The following is a 26,825-nucleotide window of genomic DNA, read 5'->3' as shown; positions in this document are numbered from 1 at the left end:
ATTTGTAATTGATTTGTATAGGAGTATTTTCTTTATTTTATGTAACCCTATTTGAAAATGGGGGGACACGGTGGCGCAGCGGCTTAATGACGCTGAAAGTTGCTGGCCAGAAATGGTCGACGCTTCAGCGGTTCGAGTCCAGCCTTCGCGTTAAACAGGGTGAGCTCCTGTTTCCTCCCCAGTTCCTGTCAACCCAACAGTTCGAAAACTTACGTGAGTAGATAAATGGGGACTCTCACTCCGGTGGGAGGAAAAATGCTGGCGGCGCCTTGCAAAAAAGGAGTTGGGAGCAGCTGCTGGTAAGCGCGAAAAACCGTGCGCGCCCGAAAAGGGCGCGAAGCAACGGAAACCCCACCTCCTGCGCTCGCCAGCTGGGCTCTGCCCTAGGAAGGAGGCACTGGCAAACCACTTCCGAAAAACAGTTGCCTTGAAAACTGCAAGGACTCGTCCAAGCAGTCACTGCAGGGTCAGCAATGACTGAGCGCAGATTAAAAAAAAAAAAAAAAAAAAAATTGAAAATGAGATGAATTTTCCCCTGTATTACAGGTTAATAGACTTATAATACAATATTTCTTTAAGTAATCCAGGCAGAATACTGAGAGGTTGTTTATAATATAGTTTACTGAAAAATACATTTTATTTGTTATAACATTCAAAAAATATACAAATCCTTATTTGCTTAAAAGGTTGGTTCTGAAAGGACTTAAACAGTTTATTATATATTCTTGCGATCCTCATACAATTATATCTTTGCTATGTGCAATACACACGTAGTGCAATTCCCAGAGCTTCTTAGCTGGGTTTGCTGTCTTTCAATTCCAAGCTCACAGCATTCTGTAAGAAAATCACTTCAGATTTCAGCTAAGAACTTGCTATAAGGTCACCTATGTTGAAAGCAGCATAAAGAGTCGTTTTCTTCCAGATAGTTTTCCTTAGACTTCTCACCAGTAGCACTATTTTGTTAAAACAATCTTCAAATGCATTCTTCCCTTAACATTTTATTCAACTGCACTCATTTCAGACATTCAACCAACTGTCTCTTTCAGGATCACTGCTCTTTCTTTATCCCACCATTCTTAAATCCCTTTACATGGGTCCTCCTTAACCAGAAATAGGAGGGAAACCACATCACCACCCTCATTCAGTTTGAAAAAGCATTTTAGAATTGCTAAATCCTAACACTAACTCACTCCTTGGGCACCCAAAACTTTGGTGCAATTGCAACAGAAAAAGGAATGATACCTTGGCCATCCAACTCATACAGCAAAGGTATCTTTCAGTCTAGACAGAAAACACAGCTATCTGGAGTAGTCCCAAAGGAGAATTAAATAGTTGCAGAAGTAATGCTGTAAAAGTCAATCTCAGGTACAAATGTTCAGTACAACATCTCAGTCTGAAAATACAATATCATACACAAGCCAGTGAAATTGATAGATTTTTTTTCCTTTTTAAACAGCGTTGGGATAAAGGTCCTAACACTTCATTGATGCCTAAATATTATGACTGAGATAAAGTTTTTCTGTAATAACATACAGTGTGAAATACAAGAAAACAATCAGTTTGTTAATCCTTTTAAATTCACTATAAATGAAAAAGTAAAACTTGTGGCCTGGAAATTAAAGCTTGGAACAAGAAATACAATAGGCCTCATTTTTATAAATCAACAAATAATTCAGGAATTAGCAACTGATTAGAGACAAGCAACTCATTGCATTATCCAAATTCATCTACAATATTTGGAAATAAGCCCCATTGATATCAGTGTAGTTGTAGATATGACTGTAACCTAATTCAGTTTATTTATATGCTCAAATCCAAAACTGACCATCTCCTTATGAAAATGTTGCTTTATATTGATACCAAGACACTGTTTAAGAAAAATAAAGTTTTAAAATTGGGGTCTATTTATGACCCAGTTTGAACAAGAAGATACATACAAATTGCTACATAGCCTACATATAATAGCACTGAGCAAACATAAGTATTTGCAGAATTGCATTAGTGACTATTTTCCTTCTCACAGTTCTTTCCATCCAACTCTATAGCTTGGATACAAAACATATTTAATAAATCTGAATTATTAATTTATCCTATAGTACATGAAATTACGTTCTGCATCATAGTAATATCTTATTTATAAGCAGGACAACCAGAAGTCAGACTAAACTTTTGCCAGATTTTAAAAACTGCATATAAATAAATAATGGGAGAATGAAGTTTCCTTCAGGTAAAGGCAAAAAAGTTGAACTATGCTTCACTGAGAGGGACGGGAACTTGTGAATGAAAATTCTGACACTAAAAGCCCCTTTCTTCTCAGCTGCATGCCATTTCAGAGCTCTGGCAGAAAAGGTTTGTAATTTAAAGCTTATTCCATTATCAGAAACTTTGGTTTACCATATGATAGGTTTAATATAAGATAAGGCCACACTCATGGCTATATAATAGTTGCAAAAATGAATATAAACAAATTTGTTTTTATATGAGAGTGAGTTATTTGTGAACTTGAGCATCAAAGAATCTCAGGTTCCTAACTATATTAGTGACACTGAACTGTACACTGTGTTGTAACATAACTGAAATTGTATTAAGCCAGATCAACAATCTGTTTAGTGCTTTCTACCGTTATTGGCATGTGTTCTCCAGGATTTTAGGAAAATAGCATTTATTTGTCCAATTTTTTGTGTCTAATTTGTCTAGCCACATAATTAGACAAATAAAATAAAATAGCTATTTGCCTCTCTACCTCCTAAAATACGTTTAATTTCACTACATCTGAAACATGTAGAACATGTTATGTACTACTGGACTTCTCTGTAAAACATGGGAGACTTCCGAAGAAGAAATGGCAGATTGAAGACAGCTCCACGAAAAGCGGAGCTAACGACCACAGTGGAAGGAAGAGCCAGTGAGTAGACCCACTCTTCGAAACCTCTCCGGACAAGGAGAGGACTTGAGATTGCCCCAAGTGCTCCAGACAGCTGCTCCTTGTGAAGAGACCACAAGATAGTGGTCTCCGGCCGGTTTAGAGCTCTGAGGACAAGGGAATGGCCAACTTGCTCAAACTGCAGTCGGCACCTTTGAAAGGACACTAAGTTCACATACTTCCTTTTCTAATTACTTTAGGAAATTGCTTGTTAACTGATTTTCAGCTAATAGAAACCTTTGGATGGACAAGTTTGACAGCAGCCGGTGAGTTTCCTTCAATCCTTAGCACAAAAAGTTTTAACTACAAGTTTAAGAACTTAAAAAAATTTTTTTAATAAACAGCAAAAGGATGATTTTAGAAAGTTACAACTGGACTAAGGGTTCAGATAAATTTGAAATAAGATTTTGGAGTTAATTATAAAGAATCCTTCCCATGGGAAAATGCTTTTTTAAAAAAAAAAACAACAGTAAGATTTTAAACACTGGATACTAGAGGGAACTAAAGGGAACTAAAGATTCCAATTAAAGGAAAAGAACACTTAAACTCCACTTATAATTACAGAATGAAGCAAAATATTTTAACATTAGACATACTGAAGGATATTTTTGAACAATGGACCAAGAAAATAATTTTAATAGTGTCTGCCTCCATAGATAGACTGTGTCTAAAAGATGTTATGGAAGAGGAACAAGTTCTACCTGACAAGACTGAGACTGAGTTGAAAGTGGGCTTAAAAATGACAGGCTACAAGAATGACATGGAAAAAGATGTTACACTGGTCATACAAAAGAAACTGGCTGATGTCTTAATGATTGAAAGGGATATACAAGCAACAAACCAAGAGAGTGACCTGGATAATTTTCCTATATGGGATTTACAAAAGAGGCTTGCTAAAGTTTTCAAGAATTTTGGGAGAAGGGACAAAGAAAAAATGAAAAGAAATCAAATTCTATTACAATATTCAAAGGGATTAAATATTAAGATTGTTAGAAGTAAAAGGAAGGAATATAAAGTTGGTTTATTTGATCAAGGTTAAAATAGATATGTTGTTATCTCTGGTAACCCTCAATGGACTTTTGCTGACATCAGGATTGGAATGACAAGGCTTTATGGATTTATTTATAGATAAGATTTTGGATATGGGAAGAAGAGATCATTTGTTGTATTTTAAAAGAAGCTGATAAGTTACTAAAATTGTTTATACTTATGATGAAAGTGGGAAGTCACTTCTTTATATATTTCTTTTCTTTTTCTTTACTATACTTTTTTCTTTCTTTTTCTCTCTCTTTTTTCCCTTTTTTCCTTTATTTTCTGCAACTTCTACTCTTTCTTTTTACCCTTCTATTTTTTCAGTTTGACAAGAGGGTCAAACATACAGAATTTGGAGATAATCCAACATAATCATCTATAAAGCTCCTAGTCCTGATGTTCTAAAATATTTACACCTCTGTTTGGCTTTTAATGCAATTACTGAGACCATTTCTGCGCTTAAGATTAAGTTACAGACTTAATTTTTTTGCTGACTTAGATACAAAATATTCAATTAAAAATTACTGCAATTTGATAGAATTAAGTCCTCTCTGAAATCATGAAATTACTTGTTTGTAATAATAATTAAGTAATGCAAATAATAGTACTAATTTTACAATTGATGAATAAGGAAGGGAGTCATTTGCATAGTAAGTGACATAAGCTAAAACTTGCTTTTCTAAACAGGCATTAGAAATGCTGGAGCACTTTCTTCTTTGGCACTGTTCTGAAGAGTTTTGCCCTGAGAGAAGATATTTATAGGTATAGAAATCTCTCCAAAACTTAAAATAGTATGCCTGTTCCTCATTTTTTAGTAGGCCAACATTCATGTTATAAATAGCACTTATTTGGTTATTCAGTCATGTTATGATTCTGATTCCACAATGCTGCCTGCCAAAAAGTGAAAGACGGAGAGAAAATGTATGATACATTTGGTAATTTGTGAAACATGAGGTAATTTGAATGACAAATTATGGAGAAAGGGAAGGGAGAACCTGACAATGAGTTGCTGTTCCTGGTGATGGGCCTCTTTTCTAATAAAACGTAATTTCACTCTTTTTTCAAGTACACTGGGTAAAACTGTAACCCCTGAGCATCTGTCAATTAAATTTAAAATAAAACTAACAATTCATTGTGTACTAAATTGTTTGTGTGAGGATATACATGTGGGTGAAAAGCTGCATCTTGTAAACTATAGACGGAAACTTTATTGTGAGCACCGAGATGAAAAAAATCATGCCACTGATTACACAGACACTTGTGTGACTATGTGGATACAACTGAGATAATCTTGCACCCATACTGTCCGGCAGTCTGAAAATACTATATGGATTTGATTACACAGAAATCTTTTATGCAGCACACACATTTCAGGAAAAAAAAATAGCAAAAAAGAGCAGTTGGGACGTACTATGAAACAATATATTCATTTTCCCTTAAGAAGCAAATAATTTGAAAAAGAACAAAATGCAAACTAGAAAAATAAACATATTAATCCCATAACAATTGTCTTATTGTCACATTTAATTATTTCATTCTTCAGAACCTGATAATTTTTTTTTCACATAAAGCTATTAGAAAATGGAAATAGCCCATGTTAAATCATTTCTAAGTAGATCTGAATTAGCATCATATCTAATAAGTCTGTAAGCACTGAGAGCTTTTTCACACATTCCATGGAAAGCACATTTAAGCCACTCTCATATTAAGTGATCCAAATGACAATGACTACAAGGAACCCATAATGTGCTTGAATCCAGTTTTTTGTTAGCTATTCCAAAGGAAGGTGAATTGCATGTTCAATCTTCAGGGGATTCAGGTACCCAATGCGAACATAACTGGTCTTTCATTTACTGTTACTTCTTGGAGCAAGCAAAGTGGAGAATTTCTCCTGAACTTACATTGGCATGAAGATTTAAGTTCTAATGCGGATGAAGGAATTACAAATGAATCAGAGCTATGGGAATGACTTGAATGGGGGGTGTGTGTGTGTAAAAGCCTTACGTGGAAATGCTCATATTTTAAAAAGCAGGATGGTCCATCTAGCCTTGTACAGTGGTACCTCTACTTACGAACTTAATCCGTTCCGTGACTCTGATCGCAAGTCGAGTTGGTCGCAAGTCGAAGTAAATTTTCCCATAAGGTTCAATGTAATTACCGTTAATCCGTTCCGGTGTCCGCGGACCATGCGTCAGGGGCAGAAAAACGGCCGCTGACGACATGGCAGGGTGGAAAAATGGCTGCGGACCACGTGTCAGGGGCGGAAAAATGGCTGCGGACCACGTGGAATGGGCGGAAAATGGCCACGGACCACGTGGAACGGGTGGGAAAATGGCCACGGACCATGTGGGATGGGCGGAAAATGGCTGCGGACCACGTGGAACGGGCGGAAAATGGCCGCGGACCACGTGGAACAGGCGGAAAATGGCCGCGGATCCGGTTCATAAGTCAAGGCGAGTTCGTAAGTAGAGGTAAATTTTTGGGGCCGGAACTGATCGTATCTCGAAAAATTCATAAGTAGGGGCGTTCATAAGTAGAGGTACCACTGTATTTTCAAAATGTTAAGCTCAGTGTTTTAAAACAGGGCTAGAATCAAGGGTATTACTATACAAGGTTAAGCCCCACTGTGTTGAATTCTGGCCAAAAACACAAAGAGCTCTCAGTAAAACAGTATGGCAGAAAAAAATAAGACTTGTTCTTAGAACACCATGGCTTATGCATTTTGGCTGTACACTTGAGTGAAGCTATTGGCTATTTGGTTTAAGGAAGTAGATCTGATCTACTAACCTGTGGCACTATACTGATGGTCCACCAGCCACAGGAAACTAGTAGCTAGTTGGAGATCTGTATACTGCATGGATCATGTGCCATACAACACCCACTGGTATGGTTGTGGGTGGCAGTGGCATTTGCAACATACCCAACCAGAAATTGAATACTGGCAGTAAATCACTGCTGCCTTGGCCAAGCTTTTCTTAAAATTGATGCACCAAATACACTTTTCCTTATGATTTGTAAAATTAAAAACACTTGCTTCACCTAGGGCATCTTAAAATACTTCACAGCTATAATCAGAAACAGAACTTAAGATGCAACACTGTGTGTATGTATACATGGGTGTCCATGTATGTATACATATACACAATTTTCCTTAGGTTGTTTAGCTTCAATCTCTGTTATATCTTCCCTATATTGCAACAACGTTTATGTCACTGCAAATGCAGCAAATGATATAAATGCAACAAATGATATACAGAAAATCTAAATTATCTGATAATGTGCTGGTAACACAAATGACTTTCAGTAATATCCACGCTGATGTGATACCTCCCCCGAGAAATGTTATACATTGCTACTGAAACTCTTTTTAGCTTCCTTTTGAAATTCTCTGAACTTTTTAAAACTCCCCAGTGCAAAATATCATAATAGCTTATAGATTTATGAAAATACCCTGAGGACACTTGCCATTAATCTTATGGGAAATCTTTTGATTTCCCTGGAAATTCCTCTATTTTTTTCTCAAAAGGAAAATCCAAACACTCACTCTAGCATTAATGGTACTGAAATCAAAGAGGCAAATGGCGTACCTGAGAATAAAAAGTGGGACCTCAACCTGATATTCTGGCTTTAACATATAGGTCTATTAAAATTGATTTAATATATATAACCCTGTTAGATGTATTCTGCAGATGGGTTAAGATCAGCTTATCTGACAGAACATTCTGAAAAACTCCAATCAATACATCAAGCCTTAGTGTGACGTGAATCCAATCACAACTTTTTGTAAATCACACCTTATGTGAATCCAGTCAATTGGGTTAGTCAACAAACCATGCCATGTGAATTAGGTCACAAGTGTTGTGAGCAATAAGGCACGTCCAGTTGACATGACAGACAGGAGAGAATCTTGACATTAGGGTTACTTAAAAAAATACAGATTAGTAGCAGCTTTTCTAGGCCTTCTGGAGACTACACCAAAGACTTAGGGGCTCTATGTGGCCCTGTTGCTTTGAGTTATACACCCCAGGTTTCATCATGCTGAACCATATTTTTGGGATTCGTACCTTTCTGCATTTAAACATCACCCTGAGTTTGCTCAGGATTTCCTGCACCGCTCTGTCCTAATGGTGGTTAAGATTGTCATGCCTGCACCAAGTAAATCTCCTATAAGAACTCTCCATTTTAAAAGCTCATTAAAGTGTTCATTCTTTTCCCTTGAACGCTTCAAGGTATATCTTTTAAATTATAGCTTGGTGCCAAATATACATTACTGGCTTAGAATACTGACCGGAAATAGCTAGGTTAAAATCACAAAGTACTTTCTAAAATAACTTCCTAAAATTCATACATTTGTAAAAAACAAAACAAACCCTCCCACCTTAAAACTAAATCCTCATACAGAGAAGTAAGAATGTCTCTTCTTCTTTGAAATAATAAAGACACACACACAAAAGGTTAACACCTTTTGGGGAGCTGCATAACACTCAGTTATCATCACACACACAATTTATTCTACATGGAGATAAAGTGATAAGGAAAGCTTCACTAGTTGAATACCTGCCTGCTCTATAATTACTGAAGGCACCAAGAAAGTGTAGTAAATTTAACTGTATCACTTTTCTAGCTTTCTGGTATTTTTTTTAAAAAAAGTGCAGCTCAGGGACTTCTTTGAAAATAATATAAAGCAGCATTTAAACAAAATAAAGAACTATATTTCCAGTTACTTTCACAATCCGTTTTAAGGGGAAACCATTAAATAAAGTCTGTATTTTGTAGATCTATTAATAATAGGAACTGAAATCATATGCATGCATTTGGCAGTTAGCCCCAGAAAAAGTAATAGGACTTAAATCCAAGTAAACATCCATAGAATTAGGCTTCATATCCCAAGGATTTTAAATGAAACAAACTAGTTTTCAGTGGGCCTTGAATACATTTAACTCAGGATTCACCAATTTTTTTTGTCTCTAAAATACCCTCATATAATCTTGTGCAATGGGCACTGCCCAAAAGAACTGCTTGAAATTTTGCAAGATTTGAAAATTTCTAAAATGTAGTATACTTTTTTTGCCAGAAATAACTTGCAAACTCTCACATGTGATACAGTACTGCTGAAATCTCATAGGATTCTGGAGATCTTGCAAGATCTGGGTATTTTTTTTTTTTTTGAGGAATAATGGACACTGTTGTAGGTCTGATATTTGCCTTGGTAACCATGGATACTATATTGTCATCCTTTGATTTAGCCAACCTGGGGTTTAGTTAGTTTGAACTAAACTCATCAAAGTGCATACCTATTATGTAATGGAATCCTAATTCAGCTGCTATTGAAGATTATCCCTAAATTAAAACTGACTTCAGTGGGAGCTACTTAAGCCTAACTTAAGTGGATATTATTGGCAAATTCTGTATATATTTGAAGAGACGAAACTAAAAAAAAAAAGAAGTTTATACTTTTACATATACGTTTCCTCCCAAGACTATGGAGAGGTATCAAAAATGTATTAAAGTAACCTTATAGCCACTTTTTAAACAGAAAAACAGATTGGAGTAATAATTCAAGCTTTCCATGCTTTTTTAAAACCCTGCAAATGTGTATCTGCAAGGCTATACCAGAATGTCACTCCTTCACTCCAAATTGTCTTTTGTTCAAAACCAAAAATGATTCCTTCTCCTTCTGTATATGCATTTGTAGGTAGTATGTAGTTAGCTATGTGTTGCACAGTACACTGATTACTAGTTTCTACATTTTAAAAAAACTACAGGAAATGCTACAATTCAATCATTCATATTTGCATAATTAAATTTATGCATAGTTAAAAATGGAGGGACAGCTTATTCAAACATGAAAACAAGGTAACACATGTTTTGCACAAAGCAATGCATGAGCAACACATCAGAAGACAGCAATTTAAATGAAAATTTAGAATTACCAAGTACATTTCAGATTAAGGGAGATAAATTCCAAATTCTTGTTCTTTGTGCCTGTAAGATAAAGCATAAACACATACATTTAGCAACGTCATTATATCAATGTGAGATGTTCTCTGAACTTTCTTGAACTTTAAATTAACGTTACATTTTTCATTCTTGAAAAATATGTTCATATCACTTTAAGTAATTTGACCCTTAGAATGATTCTTATTATGCTAATGGTTGGCGGTTGGTATTTTATATTAAAAAATCCCAATACAAAATTTAAGCAGATCCCTGGTATTGTAATTTTTATATCTGACCTAATAGTTTTGTTGAACTCTATAATCCTATAATTTAAAAACTTTATTTTGATATTACTATTAAACAATTATATGAAAGTGCTATTCAAATCCACAAACCTTAAAGCAAGTCTAATACTGTTGTTTCCAATTTCTGTCTCTATTTGTAAGACTTGCTGATCAAATACATATAACATGCACACATGAGTAACTGTGACACAACGCCCCAGTATTTTGCATGCCCCAATATTTTAAGAAAAGTAGTTTTAGGTGGCTGAGAAATGAGTGTTGACATTTGGTGATTTTGGCTGTGAACTCTGAATGCAATTTAACATGAACGAGGAGCTTTTCCTTGTATCTTTTTTCCCTCAAACCTGAAGTGCTCCAAAAGTGTATTTTTGCAACCCCGTGAGCCTTGTTTTCTGCCATTATGGCACTCTTGCACTCCAGCTGCTGTTCCCTCCTGCCACCCTGGCTGGCCTCCCTCTTAGCCCAGTAATGTCAAAATGAGACTTCCTGGTCCTTTTGGGAAAATGACAAAGGCCTTCAAGCAAGGGACCAATGGTAAGATGAACTTGGGAGTCAGAACTTTACTAAGATGACAATATGTGTAAGCCAGATAGTTTCCATTTTTAAGGAAGACGTTTGGGTTTACCTCTCTATGCTTGCCTGTAATAATGTCTATAATAAAGCATATTAAAAATCAGTGAAATGAAACAGACATCCAAGCAACTTTTAAAAATAAAAATATATATTATATACCTATTTCTCCACAGCCTACTGGAAAATATACTTTACAATCAATCTACCAAATTAGCATCAGCTTAGATGAGATGTCAGGCCCGCTGCGTTTTTAAAGGTTAGGATCAGTCCCAAATTGGACTGAGTCACAGCACTGACAGACTATACTTAGCCTCTTGTCCCCCCAAACTGCTACATCTCCAAAGAGTCTAATGTTACTCATTAGTCTGAAAGAATTAATGGGAGAATTGTGCATGAATCACCTACCATTATATTTAGCTGTATGCTTAGAAGAGCAAGATGATTATTAATTACAAATACTGTACTGTATACCTCCCATTTAAATGAAAGCTTTATTCCATAAGGTTCCCCACAAATACTTGTAAGAAAGAAAGACTGGGTGTTTTTGTACTGCTCTGCAAATATATCTCAGAAAAGAAAAATACAATGTAGTTCAAGGAAACCCCTTGACAAAGATATACTGCTACTCCATGCCTAATCTATTCCATCAAGTGAGGGCCAAAGTTGACATTACTTCAATAGCATGTTTTAATACAGCATTTGGCAGGCACAGCTGACTGCAGTCCAGATCAAGATCATGTCCTAAAGGAGGAAAAGTTAACTCTTTCCCCTGCTGAAAATCCCCTCTAGGTTATTGCAGAGCAGATATTTTTAAGTATGTCATTAAAAAATGGCTTGATGCAGTAATTCCTCCTCATAACAATTTACTAATGTTACTGAAACTAAAATTATTTTTTTGTAGGCAGGACTCCTGTATATTAATATATCTAAAGTATATTAGAGATATTATACTTCATATTATTACATTCTATTCAGTGAAATATACATTATATTCTAGCAAAGAAACCCACAAGCTGAGCTCAGCTTCTTATCCACAGTACCTAATGGGAAAAAAACTTTACCTATGGAGTTTCGGTCAAACTGCTAAAGCCTTACTAGAATAAAGCTGGCAACTCCAATATTAAAATGAATGGTTTCATATATCACAGTGTTGAAACTGAGGCTCAGTGGCTGGCGGCATTTCTTTGAAGTGTATATTGTGAAGCAGGTGGTGATTTGCAGTCTCACAATTTCTGTGATATGTCAAAGCATTCACACTGTCTCTCTCTCTCACACACACAGACAATCCCCTTCACTTGTGTCTCATGTAAATTACTCTCAAGAAAGGACCACTGATTGGGTTCATCTCATTGTATAAAAACTCTTCTGATGTATATTGTCTTCCTCTTTTCAGAAACCTGCAAACATATGTTCACTTTTTCTCTTTCTTTCTCTGTTCCCTTGGTGAAAATGGGGTTAGAATAGATATAAAGTGCTGAGAAATAAAACATTATAAAAATATTTTATTATTCTGAAAGCAGAGGTTTCTTCTGAACAATCAGGGATGGTTTGAATTTTTCCACTGAGCACAGAGATAGACTCAGTGCTCCAAATGACACCTCCCAATTCTACAGTTATATACAAACCTGCTTCATACATGCCACAGCTGTCTTTATGGATAAACTCTGAGTAGAAAGAAAATGTATATATGGTATGAACACCATCATGCATGAGTATCTTACCTCTTCCCATGGGCCACTGTTTCTGCTATTTGCCCTGAATGCAAGCCTATTCATGAATATTCATGATAGAATCAAGATTACTGTCTTTTTTTATTGTATTAGTGACACCATACTGCACATTATGGAGTGAATGTGTCCATAAATATGGATGCTGCCAAACAAGATTTTTGTTAAGGCACCAGTCTGGAAACCAGTAGACTGTAAGTTCTAGTCCTGCCTTAGGCACAAAGTTAGCTGTGTGACCTCTGGCCAGTCACTCTGTCTGAACCCTAGGAAGCAGGCAATGGCAAACCACTTCCAAAATCTTGCCAAGAAAACTGCACTTGTCCAGGCAGTCGCCAGGAATCAAAACTGACTGGAAGGGAGGCAGGGAGGAAGAGAGGCAGGGAGGGAGAATATCTTTGTCTTTCATTTGTAATTTTGCCATGTTTTGCCATCTCTTGCTATGTTTTGATAAATAAGCTGCCCAATACACTTTGAACACTAGAGTAAGCATGCTGCAAGCACTCTGAGACTAAAATGTTATATGTATTTCCTTGGCCCCATTTACAGAATCTAAGGTAATGTGGATATATCCAGAGGTTGTGATAGTTCACCCTCTCATTTTTTTTCCTTTTCTTCTTTTTAGTTTTTTCCACACACATACAGGTTCATAAAGAGGGAAAGAGAAAAAATAGCTGCATAAATGCCTTTAGAAGCTGTTCCTCTGGAAGCACTCCTTGTCACCAAGACAGTTTTCCAGATAAGGCATTTATCCCCAGGAAAGAATTTACTTTCACTTGTAAGTCAATCTCCATTTCCCATTGTTCTTCAATATTTTTTCTTCCCAGGAAAAAGTGGCTGGCCCCTTCCTCATTCATAGAACAGAATACTGTGAGGGCTGCTGCTGCTGGGCCTAGACAGCATCATCTTTCACCTGCAACCTTCTACTACTGTTCCAGCTTTTTCATTACCCCAAAAATCTGTTCAGCAAGAAAAGTCTAGACCAGTGTTTCTCAACCTTGGGCACTTGAAGGTGTGTGGAATTCTGGCTGGGGAATTCTGGGAATTGAAGTCCAATCATCTTCAAGTGCCCAGGGTTGAGAAACACCGATCTGGGGAGTCCTTGGGGTTCTCTGAGCTTGGTTCTTTTCTTGCAAACGTTCCATTACCCGGCTAGGTAACATCTGAAGATGTTACCTAGCTGGGTAATGAAACGTTTGCAAGAAAAGAACCAAGCTCAGAGAACCCCAAGGACTCCACAGTTCAACCCTGAGCTAAACATATTCACCTCTATTGGAAACACCGATCTAGAGTGTTGCACCGTATGTTTTCCTTGCTAATGCTAGGAATGATTGTGCTATCAATCAAAATAACCTGTAAATGGCAAAAGAGCCCTTTCCGGCTACAGCTGGACCCTTTTGTCTGGTGGCAAACGTTAGTGCGCTTTGCAAGGCCTGTTCCCATTCCCCCTCCCTGCCGGCCCTGCTCCTCGCGCGACCTTTTGCAGAAACGCTCCCCTTTGATTACGGCGGGAGACGAGACTGTGATAATTAACACGGCAGCGGTCTGAGCTGCCCGCCCCCAGCCCGACAACTCACCCGTCGTACCAGCAGCAGCATCTCTCCGGGCCGGCGCCCCATCACCGGTGCTCCACGACGAAGCGCATGGTAGTGCCGTCGAAGGACGGAGGTGCGACGATCCTGGGGCCCAGCGGCTGCGAGGTGATGCTGATGAGCGGCGCTTTCCCGTCGCCGGGAGCCGCTCGCGGGGATGGCTGCTGCTGCTGCTGCTGCTGCTGCTGCTGGGCGCCCGTGGGCACGTAATACGGGCTTTCTGCCGCGGGGCTGGCGGCGCTCCTGGACGAAGCGGCCGCGGCTCCAAGCTCACCGCTGGGCTGCTGGGCGAGCTGGCCCTGCAGGGCGCTGGCGGACAGGACGGCCGGCAGGAAGCCCGGGTAGAACATGTAGGCCCCGGCCGGGGCGCCGTAGGTTCCCGCGGCCGCTCCCAGCGCCAGGGAGGACATGGGGATGGTCATGGGGGCCAGGGGCGGCGGCGGCGGCGGGGCTGGCAAGGGCACCTCCACGTACTGCCCCGTTTCGGGGTCGAAGAGGCGCCGCTTCTGCGGCTGCGGCTGCAGCGGGGTGTCCACCAAGTAGCACTGGCCCGTGCTGAGGTCCAGCAGCACCTTGCGCTGCATTTGAGGCGCCGGGAAGGCGGTGGGGTCGGCGGGCATGGGCGGCGAGAAGCACAGCAGAGGCGGCGCTGGCTGAGCGGCTCCGGTCAGGGCGGCCGCGGCCGCTGCGAGGGACAGAGCCTGGGGGAAGATGTGCGCCGGAGACACTTCCAGCGGGGGAGCCGCCGCCGCCGCCGCCGCCGCCTGGAGCTGCGGCGGCAAGGGCGGCGGCAGCTTGGCCAGAGGCTGAGGCTGGGGCTGAGGCTGAGGCTGAGGCTGCGGCTGAGTGGTGGCTGTGGTGGGGCCAGTGCGCTCCTCGGCGGGCTGCTGCTGGGGCTCCTTGTTGGGGCTGGAGCCTGCCAGGGACCGGCCCAGGCTGAGAGGCTGGGCGGCAGCGGGCGAGGCGGCCGCGACGAGGCCGGCGCGGCTGACCGCTGCTCCTGCGCCTGCGCCGACCGATCCAGGTTGCTCTGCGGCCGACTCCTTGAGAGAGATGGCCAGGTAGTTCCCGCAGTCGGGGACGGTGGGCTTGCGGTCCTTGTCGGGCTCCACCAGGCTCCCCTGCCGGCCGCCAAAGAGCTTGATGGCCCGAGGCCTGGCCTGGCCTTTGAGGCCTCGAGGAGGGGAAGGCGGCGAAGGCGCCGGAGGTTGATGCTTGGCCTTCTGGGCCTGAGCGCTGAAGGTGAAGGTGGCGCGGGGGACCGCAGGGATTCTGCCCCTCTCAGCAGGCCCGGCGGCAGATTCCCCGTAGATGCCTGAACCACGTGTCCGCTCTCGGGCCAGGGCCAGGCTCTCAAAGGCCGCTGTCTTGGCTGAGACCTTCTCCGCGCTCTTGGTTGGGTTGCTGAACCTGCCCCGAGGTTGGTGCTCTGGGGCGGATCTGTTGGGAGAAGTTGTTAAGCCCACCATCCGAGCTGCTTCCTGGTCCTCAGCCTTGGCAGCTGTCATTGATTCTTCTGTAGCACTGTTCATGCCTCCCATGGTCCGCTCCTCGCTGGCAATGAGGGACAGGACATGGCTGTCAGTTATCGGTAACGGGTCACTCTTCCGTTTCCACTCATTTTTACTGAAACTGTACAGCTCTTCCATGCTCCGGACTGCTGCTGTGAGTTTTTGCAGTGCCTGATGGTTTGCTGAGACAGATGCCTTGGTCACCTCTTCTTTGGGAAGTTGTTCTTCTCCATCCACCACCAGTGGTCCCACCTTACTGCTTTTCTCAGTTGTCACTGACTGCTGTGGTGGTGGGTGTGACTGCTGCCTCCAGGGCACAGATGTTTTGGAGACTATCTTCAGTACAGCAGGCTGGCGAGGGTCACTTTTGTTGGGAGCAATGGTGGCTACTGGCAGCCTTCCTGAGGTCCTGTGCACCAAGATGGTTCCTTCTTGGTTGGAAGGGAGCATCTTGCCTCCATTACTTACTTTGGCCCCCACCTCAGAAGATCTGTTGGGCTTCTTGTCTTCTTTACTGTTACTTACTGCCTGACAAGTTATCACCATGGGAGACAGAGACCTGGGAATGCCTGTTGACATCAGCTGTTTGGCTTTCTGGTCAAAGGTTCCCTGATCAGAGTTAACACTACCTCTGTCACTGTGGCTATCCCCTGACTCAAGACCATAACTACTCTTGATTAATTTCCTGACATCTCTCACCTGATGTATAGGCCCTTGGACTTTAGACTTATTTTCTCTTACATCACGTACCTGAAATTGAGGCAGTTTGTCCATAGTCTCCCCTTTTATTTGCTTTTGCTGTTGACATCTGGTATCAACAGCTGTCTTGAAAAAATTGGGGGCATTTCCAGCTATCTTGGGGGTGAGAAGCTTAGCAATATTGAAAGAATTATCTTTGTTCTGCTCCACACTTCCCAAGCTTATCTTGATCTCTGGAGGTTTGGGCTTTATCATTGTGGTGGCAATAGCAGTCTGAGCTGCTGGAGTAGTTGCTAAGGAGTATTTTGTTACATGCAAATTAGTATTATCTTTGGTTGTTTGTTGAATATTTGGGACAAAAAGATGAGACATTTTAGTTGCTTTGTTAGCTGTGATTTCTCCCATATCAGCCTTCCAGTTACCTTTAGATCCAATTTTCAGTTTTCCCACAGGAACTTTTTCCTCTTTTTTCTCTGCTTCTTTTTCTTTCCACATTCTAAATGCACTGTTCTGGCTACGGAGGAAAGTTGCCTTGAGTGTTTCAGAGGCACTTCGTTTTATTTTACATGCTTCTTCTAAAAATGATTCTGAAAGGCTTCGATTTAAGCTAATAGTGGCCTCGCGGGGAGTAGAGGGCTTGGAGGTTGGAGACTTGCTGTCAAAAAACTCCCCCAAATCATCCGCTGTTACAATAGTGCAATCAGAGCTGCCTTCTGAATATCTTGAATTTTGTCTTTGCAACCCCCCATTCTTTAACTTCTCTTTGGCAGTGCTATCTACCTCTTTAGAAGATGAGGAATTTGACATACCAGAGTATGTGGTGTCTGTGATCTCTCCCCTTTCCATTTTGAACTCATGTTCCCGTTGCATTTTCTTTGAAATAACATTTTTGAGGAGGCTAGATGCAAATTTTGACTTCTGCGTTCCTTCCATGGTTTCTGCAACCACTCCGGTTTGTTTGCAGATTTCATTGCCCTGCTCCTTTGGCAGTGTTTCTGTAACTTCATCTGTGCAACTTGATCCAACAGCAGCATTTTCAGAAGGTTTAGCAGGTCTGGGGACACCCGCATTAATATTGCTGCTGAAATTCAAAGTCTCCAGCAAAGTAACAACTCGGGAGCCTGACTGGACTTGTTTTTCAAAGCAAGGTGGTGTTTCAACATGCGTTATTTCCCCATCAAGTTTACTGACAACAAATTCCAATGCTTTAGTCTGTGACTTATTGGAGTGAATGTAGAAATGGTCACTGGATGTCTTAGTCCCAGAGCTTCTTTTCCATCCAGCAGATGCAGCGCTACTTTTGAAAAGATTCTGCTCTGCTTTCTGTCCAAGGCTGTTGCACTTTAAATCCAAGTAAGTTGACCACCGGTTGATTCCTAGATTGTGATCTGAAAGAGATGTGGAAGACTCACTGGAGCTCAAGTTCAGGGTATCAAAGTAGGGATAAGCTAAGCTCCGAAATGCCCTTGCTGTCAGGCTTCTTACTTCTTTATCTGCATCATCCAACTCACTTACCACACTGGAGGCACCACTTGAATATCCACCCAGTTCTCTTGCTTTTATGGCTCCGCACCTTGTTTGCAAGCGTGCAGGAACTGCAGTAAATTTTTTTGCATAGTCATGAAACACATCTTGTTTGAAACTTGAATTTCGTTCATGAGCTGTGGAGACACAGAGGCTCATGTCGCCTTCATGCTTGGCAGCATAAATAATGTTTTGCTTTCCGTGCTGGTTGCTAGGCTCATTTATAGCCCTGGAAGTTGGTTTGATTGATAGGAGTATCTGGCCTGCAGAATTCTCACTCATGTTGCAGAGGTTCTTGGACTGACTTTCTTCCGAGCTGGCGCATTTGTCTGTGCTTGGAGTATCATTTTCAGAATTAATGCTGACTATCTCTGTACTGCTGGTATTATCAATACTGTCTGTCTGATTATTAGGATCACTGGTGGTTGTGCTGAGATAACAGCTATTATCCTCTTCTGTTTGTGTGTCTGCAAGAGTCTCTTCGCTCCCAAAGGAAGCATAATCCACAAAGGAATAAATTACATTGTTGTCCTCAAAGTCCCACCGAGAAGCTAATCCATAGTCAAAATCCATGTCATGGTCTACTTCACTAAGCTGGATTTCATGGGTAGTAATATAATGTGCTTCATCATTATTACTATTGTTGTTTTCACTGGTATAGGTAGGTTGTGACTGCAACAGCTGTGAAGCATGTCTGCATCTTCCTCTCTCATTGCTCAGACAGATTTCTTTGCAGTCTGTTTCATCTTCATCGCTGTCATACCCAAATGAGGAAGAGGTTTTCCCCCCTCTTTCTAAGTCATCCATGTTTGGAAAACTCCCTGTCTTTTGTATTGGTGAAGGACAAGATGATGAAGATGATTCTGGGCAGCCATGTGTGTAAAGCTGAACGTTGGAGATACTAGGGGACAGAGTGTTCTCAGACCCTTCTGAGCTGATGCCAGTGATCCTTTCCCCAACCTCATCAGCTTTCATCCCCATGGGGGAAGGAGTGCCTTCCATTTTAGATGTATAATCCAGGGATTCTTGATTCGCAGATTTGTCTGCCAAGATTTTGTTAGCCAATCTGTTAACCTCACTGATCCCGCATGGTCCATTTTTAGATCTGATAAAAGCCACTTTACTTCCATTCTGTGCTAGATTCAGTTTTAGAGTCTGGGGACTCTCTCCACTCCCTCCAGGAAAATCGTAAATCTCCACATATTTTGATTCCTTGGCTGAGGAAACTGATGGCTCTTGAGGATGATACTTGAACATTTGGCTGTTGCTTTTTCCAGCATTCTCTTTTTGAATAATTATCTGTTCAGCAGGCAGTTTTGTAAGCACTTCCATGGTGATCGCTTTCAAGCTGATTGAAGGGAACAACAAGATTTGGACCCAGGACTCAAAGTCAAGAGAGAGAGAGACACACACACCCCTACACACGTGTTCCCCCGTGGTTCCTAACGTTGTTCCTTGTAGTTTAGCTGTAGACCCTGGAGAGCTGCTTGATAGTGCTGGGGTAGTAGGTTGGGTGGCTGCTGTTGTCTCTGTGGAGTTGGGGGGGGGGTGACTGTTGCTGCTGCCAGTGTCTTATTCCTGAGCTATGAAGTACAGTTGTTAGTTTGGCACGAAGAGCTGTCAGTCTGAATGCCATTGGTAACAGAAGTAGCAGCATTAGCAGCATCTGCCACTCAGTTTTCCCAGACATCCCAAAATGAAGAGAAAGCATATGGAAATTCTTATACTTCTAGTTAAGAAATATGTAAGTATGTATGGGGAATTAATCCATGTAATGATTTTAAAAGATTATTAGTTTTTTGGATGATGAGAATGAAGGGGAGTTACATGGAAAGCACCCTTTACTGCTGAAAGCAGTATTTTTAAAAATATTACCTCGTTCCCAGATAATATTTCAGTGGGCAAAATATAAGACTGAATTTAGTGTTAATAAGACATTGGCAATTTCAAATGACTTGTATTTTTAATGGTAATTTTTAAAAAGCACTATTTCCCAGTTTATGGAACATTATTTGAATATATTGAATTGCATGCAAAAACATTTAAAATGTTCCCCATCCTCTCATTCTATCAACATGCTTCTTTCCTGCAAAAATACTTGCAACATGTGGAATTAGAACAATTCTTAATATGTCATGAAATAGAGAAATAGAACTAATTTTAACTTGTTCATGCCTCTTTATTTATTAAGTTGATTTAGAATTGTACTCAGTTCAGTTAATTATATCAGCCATAATAAAAATCGCACTTGAGTCCTATTAAAATTAAAGGGTATCAAGCTTCTCTAGTGTAAGTTGAATAAGCTTTATCTGTTACAATGAGGTCTAATAATATTTCAGCACAGAAGAAAAAAGCAATCTGAACAACACCACACTTACCTTTTCTTTAATTCTTATAGTATTAATCCAGGGATAGCAATCAGTACTTTAGATCTTGCAAGAAGATTTTCTTCTCATCTTCAGAAGTTTTTAAAAGGATGTGAAGGAGATAAAGGAGAAGCAGTGGGAAAATTCCAAACTGGTTTGATTTTCATAATGACTTGTTCAGAGTAAGAAAACTCTGAAGCATTTTTGTAAGATCAGTATAGCTTGCTAGGTCAAAACCATTATCTATACATAGACTGTGTGTCATTTCAGCCGAGTGAATAAAGTACTATTTTAAACTACCACATTTGTACATAGTAAAAATAAATGTGTTTGACTGTCATTCATTGCAAGAATCCAAGACGTTTGCGAATATATTTTTGCCCCATTCTTCTACTTTCAAATATTTAAGACAAATACAAAAAAAAGGCATATAATTACAATATTATTGTTGAAGTAGAATTAGGTATGTGCAATAATGTAGTGTAAAGGAAATCTAGTTGGAAAACTTCAAGTATTCTGTTTTTTTTAAAAAAAACCTATTAACATTTCCCTTTTTTGGACTCATGCCTTAATACAATTATTACCAATATGAATATTACCCTACCAATATGAATATATCTTACCAATATGAATATTACTAAACTAGTTTTATAATACTATGTCATTTCTTTTCATTTTAATTCCATTTTTATATGTAGTATACCCAAAGAGGTATATAAAAATATTTAAATAAACATTAAAATAATAATATACTAAACCAGCATTAAAATACTACGAAACTCTTAAACACCAGGACAAATATTTAAAAAATGTGTTAAATAAAAGTAAGTTCATACTAATGCTAATCTGTAGTGGCATAGCGATCTGGTTTGCACATCATACTACTGTAAAACAAATATAAACAAGATTATGGGTTAGCATGTAGGAATCAGGCCACAGGTTATCTAAAAGTAGGGAAAAAATTAATTTCTGTATTTTCTTTAAGTACAGAATTTCAGAACTAGAGCACTATGATCAATAAAGATGTGCCTCTTATTCCCAGCTACTTTAGGCTACATCTCTAAACATCTGGAAAGTTAGAATGGCAACCTCTGAAGTCACACATGAGGGCTTCTGATGCCAATCTTAGGTTCAAGTATAGACAAAAGTTGTTATGCAATAGATTTGCCTTGGATAGGGTTCTTTGAAAGTATATTCATAATTGGAAAGATGTAGGTTTGGGGGTGACATTTTCCTTTTGTGTTTGCAATTGCTTTTTCTTCCTTTAAGATGCTATTGTGAATATAGGATACAAATTGATTAAAATTTTGAAGAGAAGGTTACAAAATTTCAAAGTTAATTATACTGAGGTACATGAAGGTTGATCCATATGGGTCTAACAGATTTTTTTTAAAAAATATTGAAATAAATATATATGCAAAGGAAACTACAAAAACCCATGCCAGTTTCTAATAATTTCTTCTGTACTAGATGTGATGAATTCGGAGATTCAGTAAGGCTAGAGTTTATGTTATAATATATTTGTACATTTGTGGTTTAAAAAGTAATGATATTTAAGAAAGATTCTGTGACTAAATAAACCGTAGTACTGATTAGAATGAACACAGCATTTCTAGGAAAAACACATGCTCTGGTTATATTGCAGACTGGATATTCAATCAGAATGAGGCATTGAGCCAGTCACAACTTTCATAACCCATCAGTCAGCCATACAGGATACCCAAATTTGGGAATCAGTTTGAATCATGAATCACTTCTCAGACCATCTGCATCTAAGATCAGGTGGGAGGGATTTCAGCCCCAGAGGACGAGAAAGGAAAAGCATCACAATTTCACACTTCAGTATCTGATTATAAAAGAGCTATTTCAAATGTCAAGGAAAGTTCATTAGGAGGAAAACATTTCCCAGGGAGAAAATCAGTTTTGAAGGACACAACGTATTCCCCTGCAAAAACTCCCCTAGTAGATGTATTTACATTAATATCCCAGGTAAAAATACAATACTGTTTCATGAATGATGGTTCGGAATATAACTTTATTTTTTGAAGTGTACATATTATTTATGGCCTGGGCTAATTGTAGATAGCACCCTAAATTGTTAGCCTGTGCAAAACAGCCCTCTAGTGTTGAAACAGTATAGTGTTTTGGGGTTTTTTTTCCCCAACAGATTAATGTTCATTATCAGCAGTCATTAACAGGGAAGGATAGCTCATTAAACTGAAGAAAGATATCCTGTGAGATACCAAAAGGTTAATTGCAGGGTCCTATATTTTTCAACATTTTTATTAATGACCTGGATGAAGAAGTGGAGGGATTGCAGTTGCCATTCCCCCCCCCCCAAATCTGGAAATGACACAATTGGGTGGGATAACTGATATTCAAGAATACAGAAATAAAATTCAACATGACCTGGATATGTTAAAAAAAAATACAGGCTGAATTGAAATTTACTAAGAGAAAGTCCAAGTTCTTCATCTGGGAAACAAAATCAGATGCCCAGATACAGACTAGGGAATATCTGGATTGATAATGATCTTTGTGAAAAAAGATACTGGGATAGTAGTTGATTACATATGGGTCAGCCGAATAATATGGCTGCAGAAAAGCAAATGCAGTAATGGGATCACAAATAGTAATTTCACTGGTTTGTGCTTCAGTACTCTACAGTACCCTGAGCTACACATATTCGCCTCTATTGTGCTTCAGTACTCTACCTTAGACAGACAGACAGACAGACAGACAGACCATCCAGGTAACACACTTGAAGATGCATTCAGACAAATGAAGAGCCTGAGAGAAGGGCAGGAAGGATTTTAACAGGACTACTAATTGAGCATGTTTGGCCTAAAGAAGCAGAGACTGAGGAGTAATATGATAGCACTCTTCAAATACCTAAAAGGATGTCCTACAGAAGAAGGTCAAGACCTGTTTACCATTCTGGAGCGCAAGGCATGGATTAATGGATTTAGTTGCAGGAAAGAAATATTTCAACTGAATGTTAGAAAAACCTCTCTGTTCCACAATGAAACCAATTATCCAGGGAGATGGTGAGTTCCCCTTTGCTGGATGTATTCAAGCAGAGGCTTAGGCTGTCAATTGTAAGGATTCGTTAATCTGGATTCCTGCACTTAGTAGGGGTCAACCTCGAAATGGCCCCTTTGAACTCTATGCAACAGTATGATTCTATGCAATAGTATTTCGTTTTGTTTGGTTTCTCAGTTGCTTTAACTTTTTCAGTTGCCGGGATTTTAGCAAGCAATAGGAATGAAACCTGGAAATTCCTGGCTATAATGTGATCACTGTCATATTATTTCAACATATGAAATAAGAAAAGTGGACATGATTTTTCAAACTAAAAAGTTAAGAAAAGAAGCTGATGCAGAAGTGGAAGTTGGTAACAACTATTATGGGTAAGAGTTTAATCTAACTTTTTGTCCTGTTATTAAAAGATTAAATTAATTATTAATTTAAAAATTTCTTTATTGGAAAGGAGGGTTTCCAAACATTGATTAATTGATATTTGGAGTTTTTGACCTTTTTTTTTCAAGTGAAGGATGTCAGGTTCGGTCAGCACGAGGCTTCAGGGAAGCACGGGGTTGCAGGGAAGCTCGCAACCAGACCACGCGGAATCCACCGGCGGTAGCTAGCGGGGAAAAGAGGAACCGAAAGCGCCGCTAATTAACGAGCCACCTGCGGCCAGCTAAACAGGAAAACCGCAGCGGAAGCTTTTAACTATGAACTGATAACGGCGCGAGCAAGCAAGGAACGGGGCCGCAGGGCAGCGAAACAAGATCGCAACGCAGCACAGAACCCGCGGGTCTGCACGTAGCAGGGAGGGACCAACCCAGCCGGAGGGGGACTGGCAATCAAGGACAATGGACTCTGACCGACCCTGCCATCATGAACGATCGGGGGGACATTGGGGGGCCTAATAGCCCACAGCCGCAACGCGATCACGAGGCGGGAAAAAGCGCGGGAAGGGGGGAATATAACAAGTGATGCAATTGTACCAAGCCAGTCCTGGCTTTGCTTGTGACTACTACGTTACGCATGAGTAAACCTTCTTTGTGAACCACACGTGTCACGAGAGTTTCTCTGTCGAACGGGGCAAATCTCACATAAAGCCAGGACTCACCGTCAGCGCTACCCGGTACCACCGAGGAGCGTTTTCTTTCTCAATACAGGCATGACCAGCGACGAGGAATCCGTGGGTCAGCTGGAGCGCGAGGGATCCAGGCTCGCGGAAGGGCGGTCGGAGCCGCCCGGGAGCGACGGGGCAGCGGCCAGGGCCGGGCGCACTCCATCCGAGCGGTGGTCGATGGGCGTGAACCAAGGACCAGACGATTCAGGCGTTACGATGACCCGGGGTTCGGGGTTCCGGAACCGTGAGTGGAGCGAGAAATTCGCCCGACTAGAGGAGAGAGTCGAGCGACGCCTAGACGCCGTGGAGGCGATGCTCCAGACCCTACTACAGAAAGTGGGGCCACCGGCGGTGAACGAGGAGGCGAGCGACAGGGGGGGCGGTCCGACACCCCCGCCGGCACCACCCACGGCGCCCCGGTCGGAGGACCAACGGGCGGCAGACGCCCTGAGACTTCGAGGTATCACTGGGAAGTTCTCAGGGGACCCCGAACAGCTGCCGCACTTTCTGACGCACGTCGGGGTTCATGCAGAGGGGTGGTCACCTATTCGCTAGAGACGAGGACAGGGTATCCTACGTGGCCGAGCTGCTAGATGGCCAAGCAGCCAGCTGGGTGATCGGGCTGTACGATGCCAACGCGGCGGAACTACGGAGTTTCCCGGACTTCATGCAGGCGCTCCGGGACAGATTCGAGGACACATTGAGCGCCAAGCGGGCGGAGGACGACATCCTACAGTTCAGACAGCGGGGCAAATCGGTATCGGAATATGCCCTGGAGTTCCGGAGGTTGGCCGAGAAGCTCGCGGACTGGCCGGAGTCCCTGAAGGTGAAGTATTTTAAGAGGGAACTCAACCCAGAGATCCTGGAACGGGCACTGGGGCGGGACGACCCGTCCACAGTGAAGGATTGGATCTGGCTGGCCGGAACGGCGGAATCGGCGTGGCGGCAGATCCAACAGAGCACAAGACGACGGGACCAGGCGAGGGACCGGCCGAGGGAGAGGACCCCGAGGAGAGACGGAGCGGTCGACGGCAGTCCACCGGGAGGCGAGAGGCGACCAGAGCCCCGAATCTGTGCTTCCGATGCGGAGGCAGAGGCCACCGAGCGGCGCAGTGCCCGACGGAGCGGGAAGGCGCCCCACCACGGCCCGAAGTCAAAACCCCGCGTGCGAACGGGAAAAGGACCGGTGACCGACCGCGGAAGGGGGCAGTGGCGGCGGTGACCGAGAAAGGACGCGGGGGGTGGTCGACCCCGGAGACAGCATCCTCCGGAGAGGACTCGGAGCCGGCGGGAAACGAGGCACGCTCGCACTGAACGGCGTCCCAGTGCGAGCAGGGGAGTCGAGGCGCGCGGACCCAATAGGAGACGAGGACTGCCCACCGTTCCGGGTGAGGATACACGTCCGGGGGGTGAGATCCGGAGGGGAGGCGCAGCTACGGGCGCTACTGGACTCGGGCTGCACCCACTGCTTGATGCACCCAGCAGTGGTCTCGGGGCTCGGGCTACAGCTGAGGCGCCTCCAGGAGCCCATTTCATTCAGCCAGTTAGATGGCACGCTGGCAGGGGGGGGGCCAGCTCAGTATTACACCGAGCCGGTCCAGATGACGATCGGGAGTCACCAGGAAGAACTGAGGTTCGTGGTGGTCCCGGTGGCCGACTACGCGGTGGTACTCGGCTTGGCGTGGCTGCGGCGGCGGAACCCACGAGTCGACTGGACGGCGGAGGCAGTGCGGTTCGGGGTCGACAGACCGGCGAGGGGCGAGAGCAGAGGGGACCGAGCCGCGGAGACGGAGGCAGCCGCAACCACCGGCGGACAAGCGGAGGGTCCGGGACACCGGGAGACGGGGCGAGAGCAGATGGGGCCCGAGACCCGGGCGGCAACAGCAGCAGCAGCAGCGCCGGGACCCCGGAGACCCGCCACGATCCCGAGGCGAGGGGAGGCAGCGGCGACTGGCGAGGCGACCGCAAAGCGAGGGGCCGGACCCGGGGAACCCCCGACGGGCGGCGGAATCCCGAGGCAGTATCGAGACCTGGCGGCAGCGTTCGGGGAGAAGGAGTCCGACCAGCTCCCACCACACCGGCCCAGTGATTGCGCCATCGAGCTAGAGCCAGGAGCGACCCTGCCTAAGCCGAAAATGTACTCCCTGTCGAGGAGGGAGATGGGGGCCCTGCGCGAGTTCATAGACAAGAACCTAGCGCGGGGATTCATCCAACCCGCGAAGTCACCATTAGCGGCCCCGGTGTTATTCCGGGAGAAGAAGGACGGCTCGCTCCGTATGTGCGTAGACTACCGGGGGCTGAACGCAATCAGCACGGAGTACAAATACCCCCTCCCCCTGATGAAGGACTTGATGTCGCATCTGTCGAAGGGGAGGGTGTTCACAAAACTGGACTTGCGCGAAGCCTACTTCAGAGTTAGGATCCGCGCAAAAGATGAGTGGAAGACGGCGTTCAACACCCCGCTCGGAAGCTACCAGTTTTCCGTGATGCCGTTC

General features: G+C 42.4%; 1 protein-coding gene across 3 annotated transcripts in view; it reads right to left on the bottom strand.

The window, feature by feature from the left end:
• The window catches only part of CUNH4orf54 (chromosome unknown C4orf54 homolog), a 29,786-nt gene extending 10,571 nt beyond the window's left edge, over positions 1-19,215 (bottom strand). The window contains exons 1-2 of one of the 3 annotated variants that reach the window (XR_015794618.1): positions 14,084-19,215; positions 9,889-9,940 (exon numbers count right to left, since the gene is read on the bottom strand). Coding sequence is in view for 2 of the 3 variants with exons in the window: in XM_088133029.1 (XP_087989155.1) it covers positions 14,116-19,155 (5,040 nt within the window). In the remaining variant the exon portion in view is untranslated. Of the gene's footprint in view, positions 1-3,336; positions 9,941-14,074 lie in introns of those variants that run through there. The other 2 variants (XM_088133029.1, XM_088133030.1) reach the window with 2 other exon arrangements.
• Positions 19,216-26,825: the final 7,610 nt, after the last annotated feature.

The sequence above is a fragment of the Python bivittatus genome, unplaced genomic scaffold (genome assembly GCF_059951505.1).
Source record: "Python bivittatus isolate LINGU-HERP-01145 unplaced genomic scaffold, Pbiv_v1 ctg000070_np1212, whole genome shotgun sequence".
Lineage (NCBI taxonomy): Eukaryota > Metazoa > Chordata > Lepidosauria > Squamata > Pythonidae > Python > Python bivittatus.
Note: the sequence above shows the minus strand (reverse complement) of the source record. Positions and strands in the feature narration are given on the sequence as shown.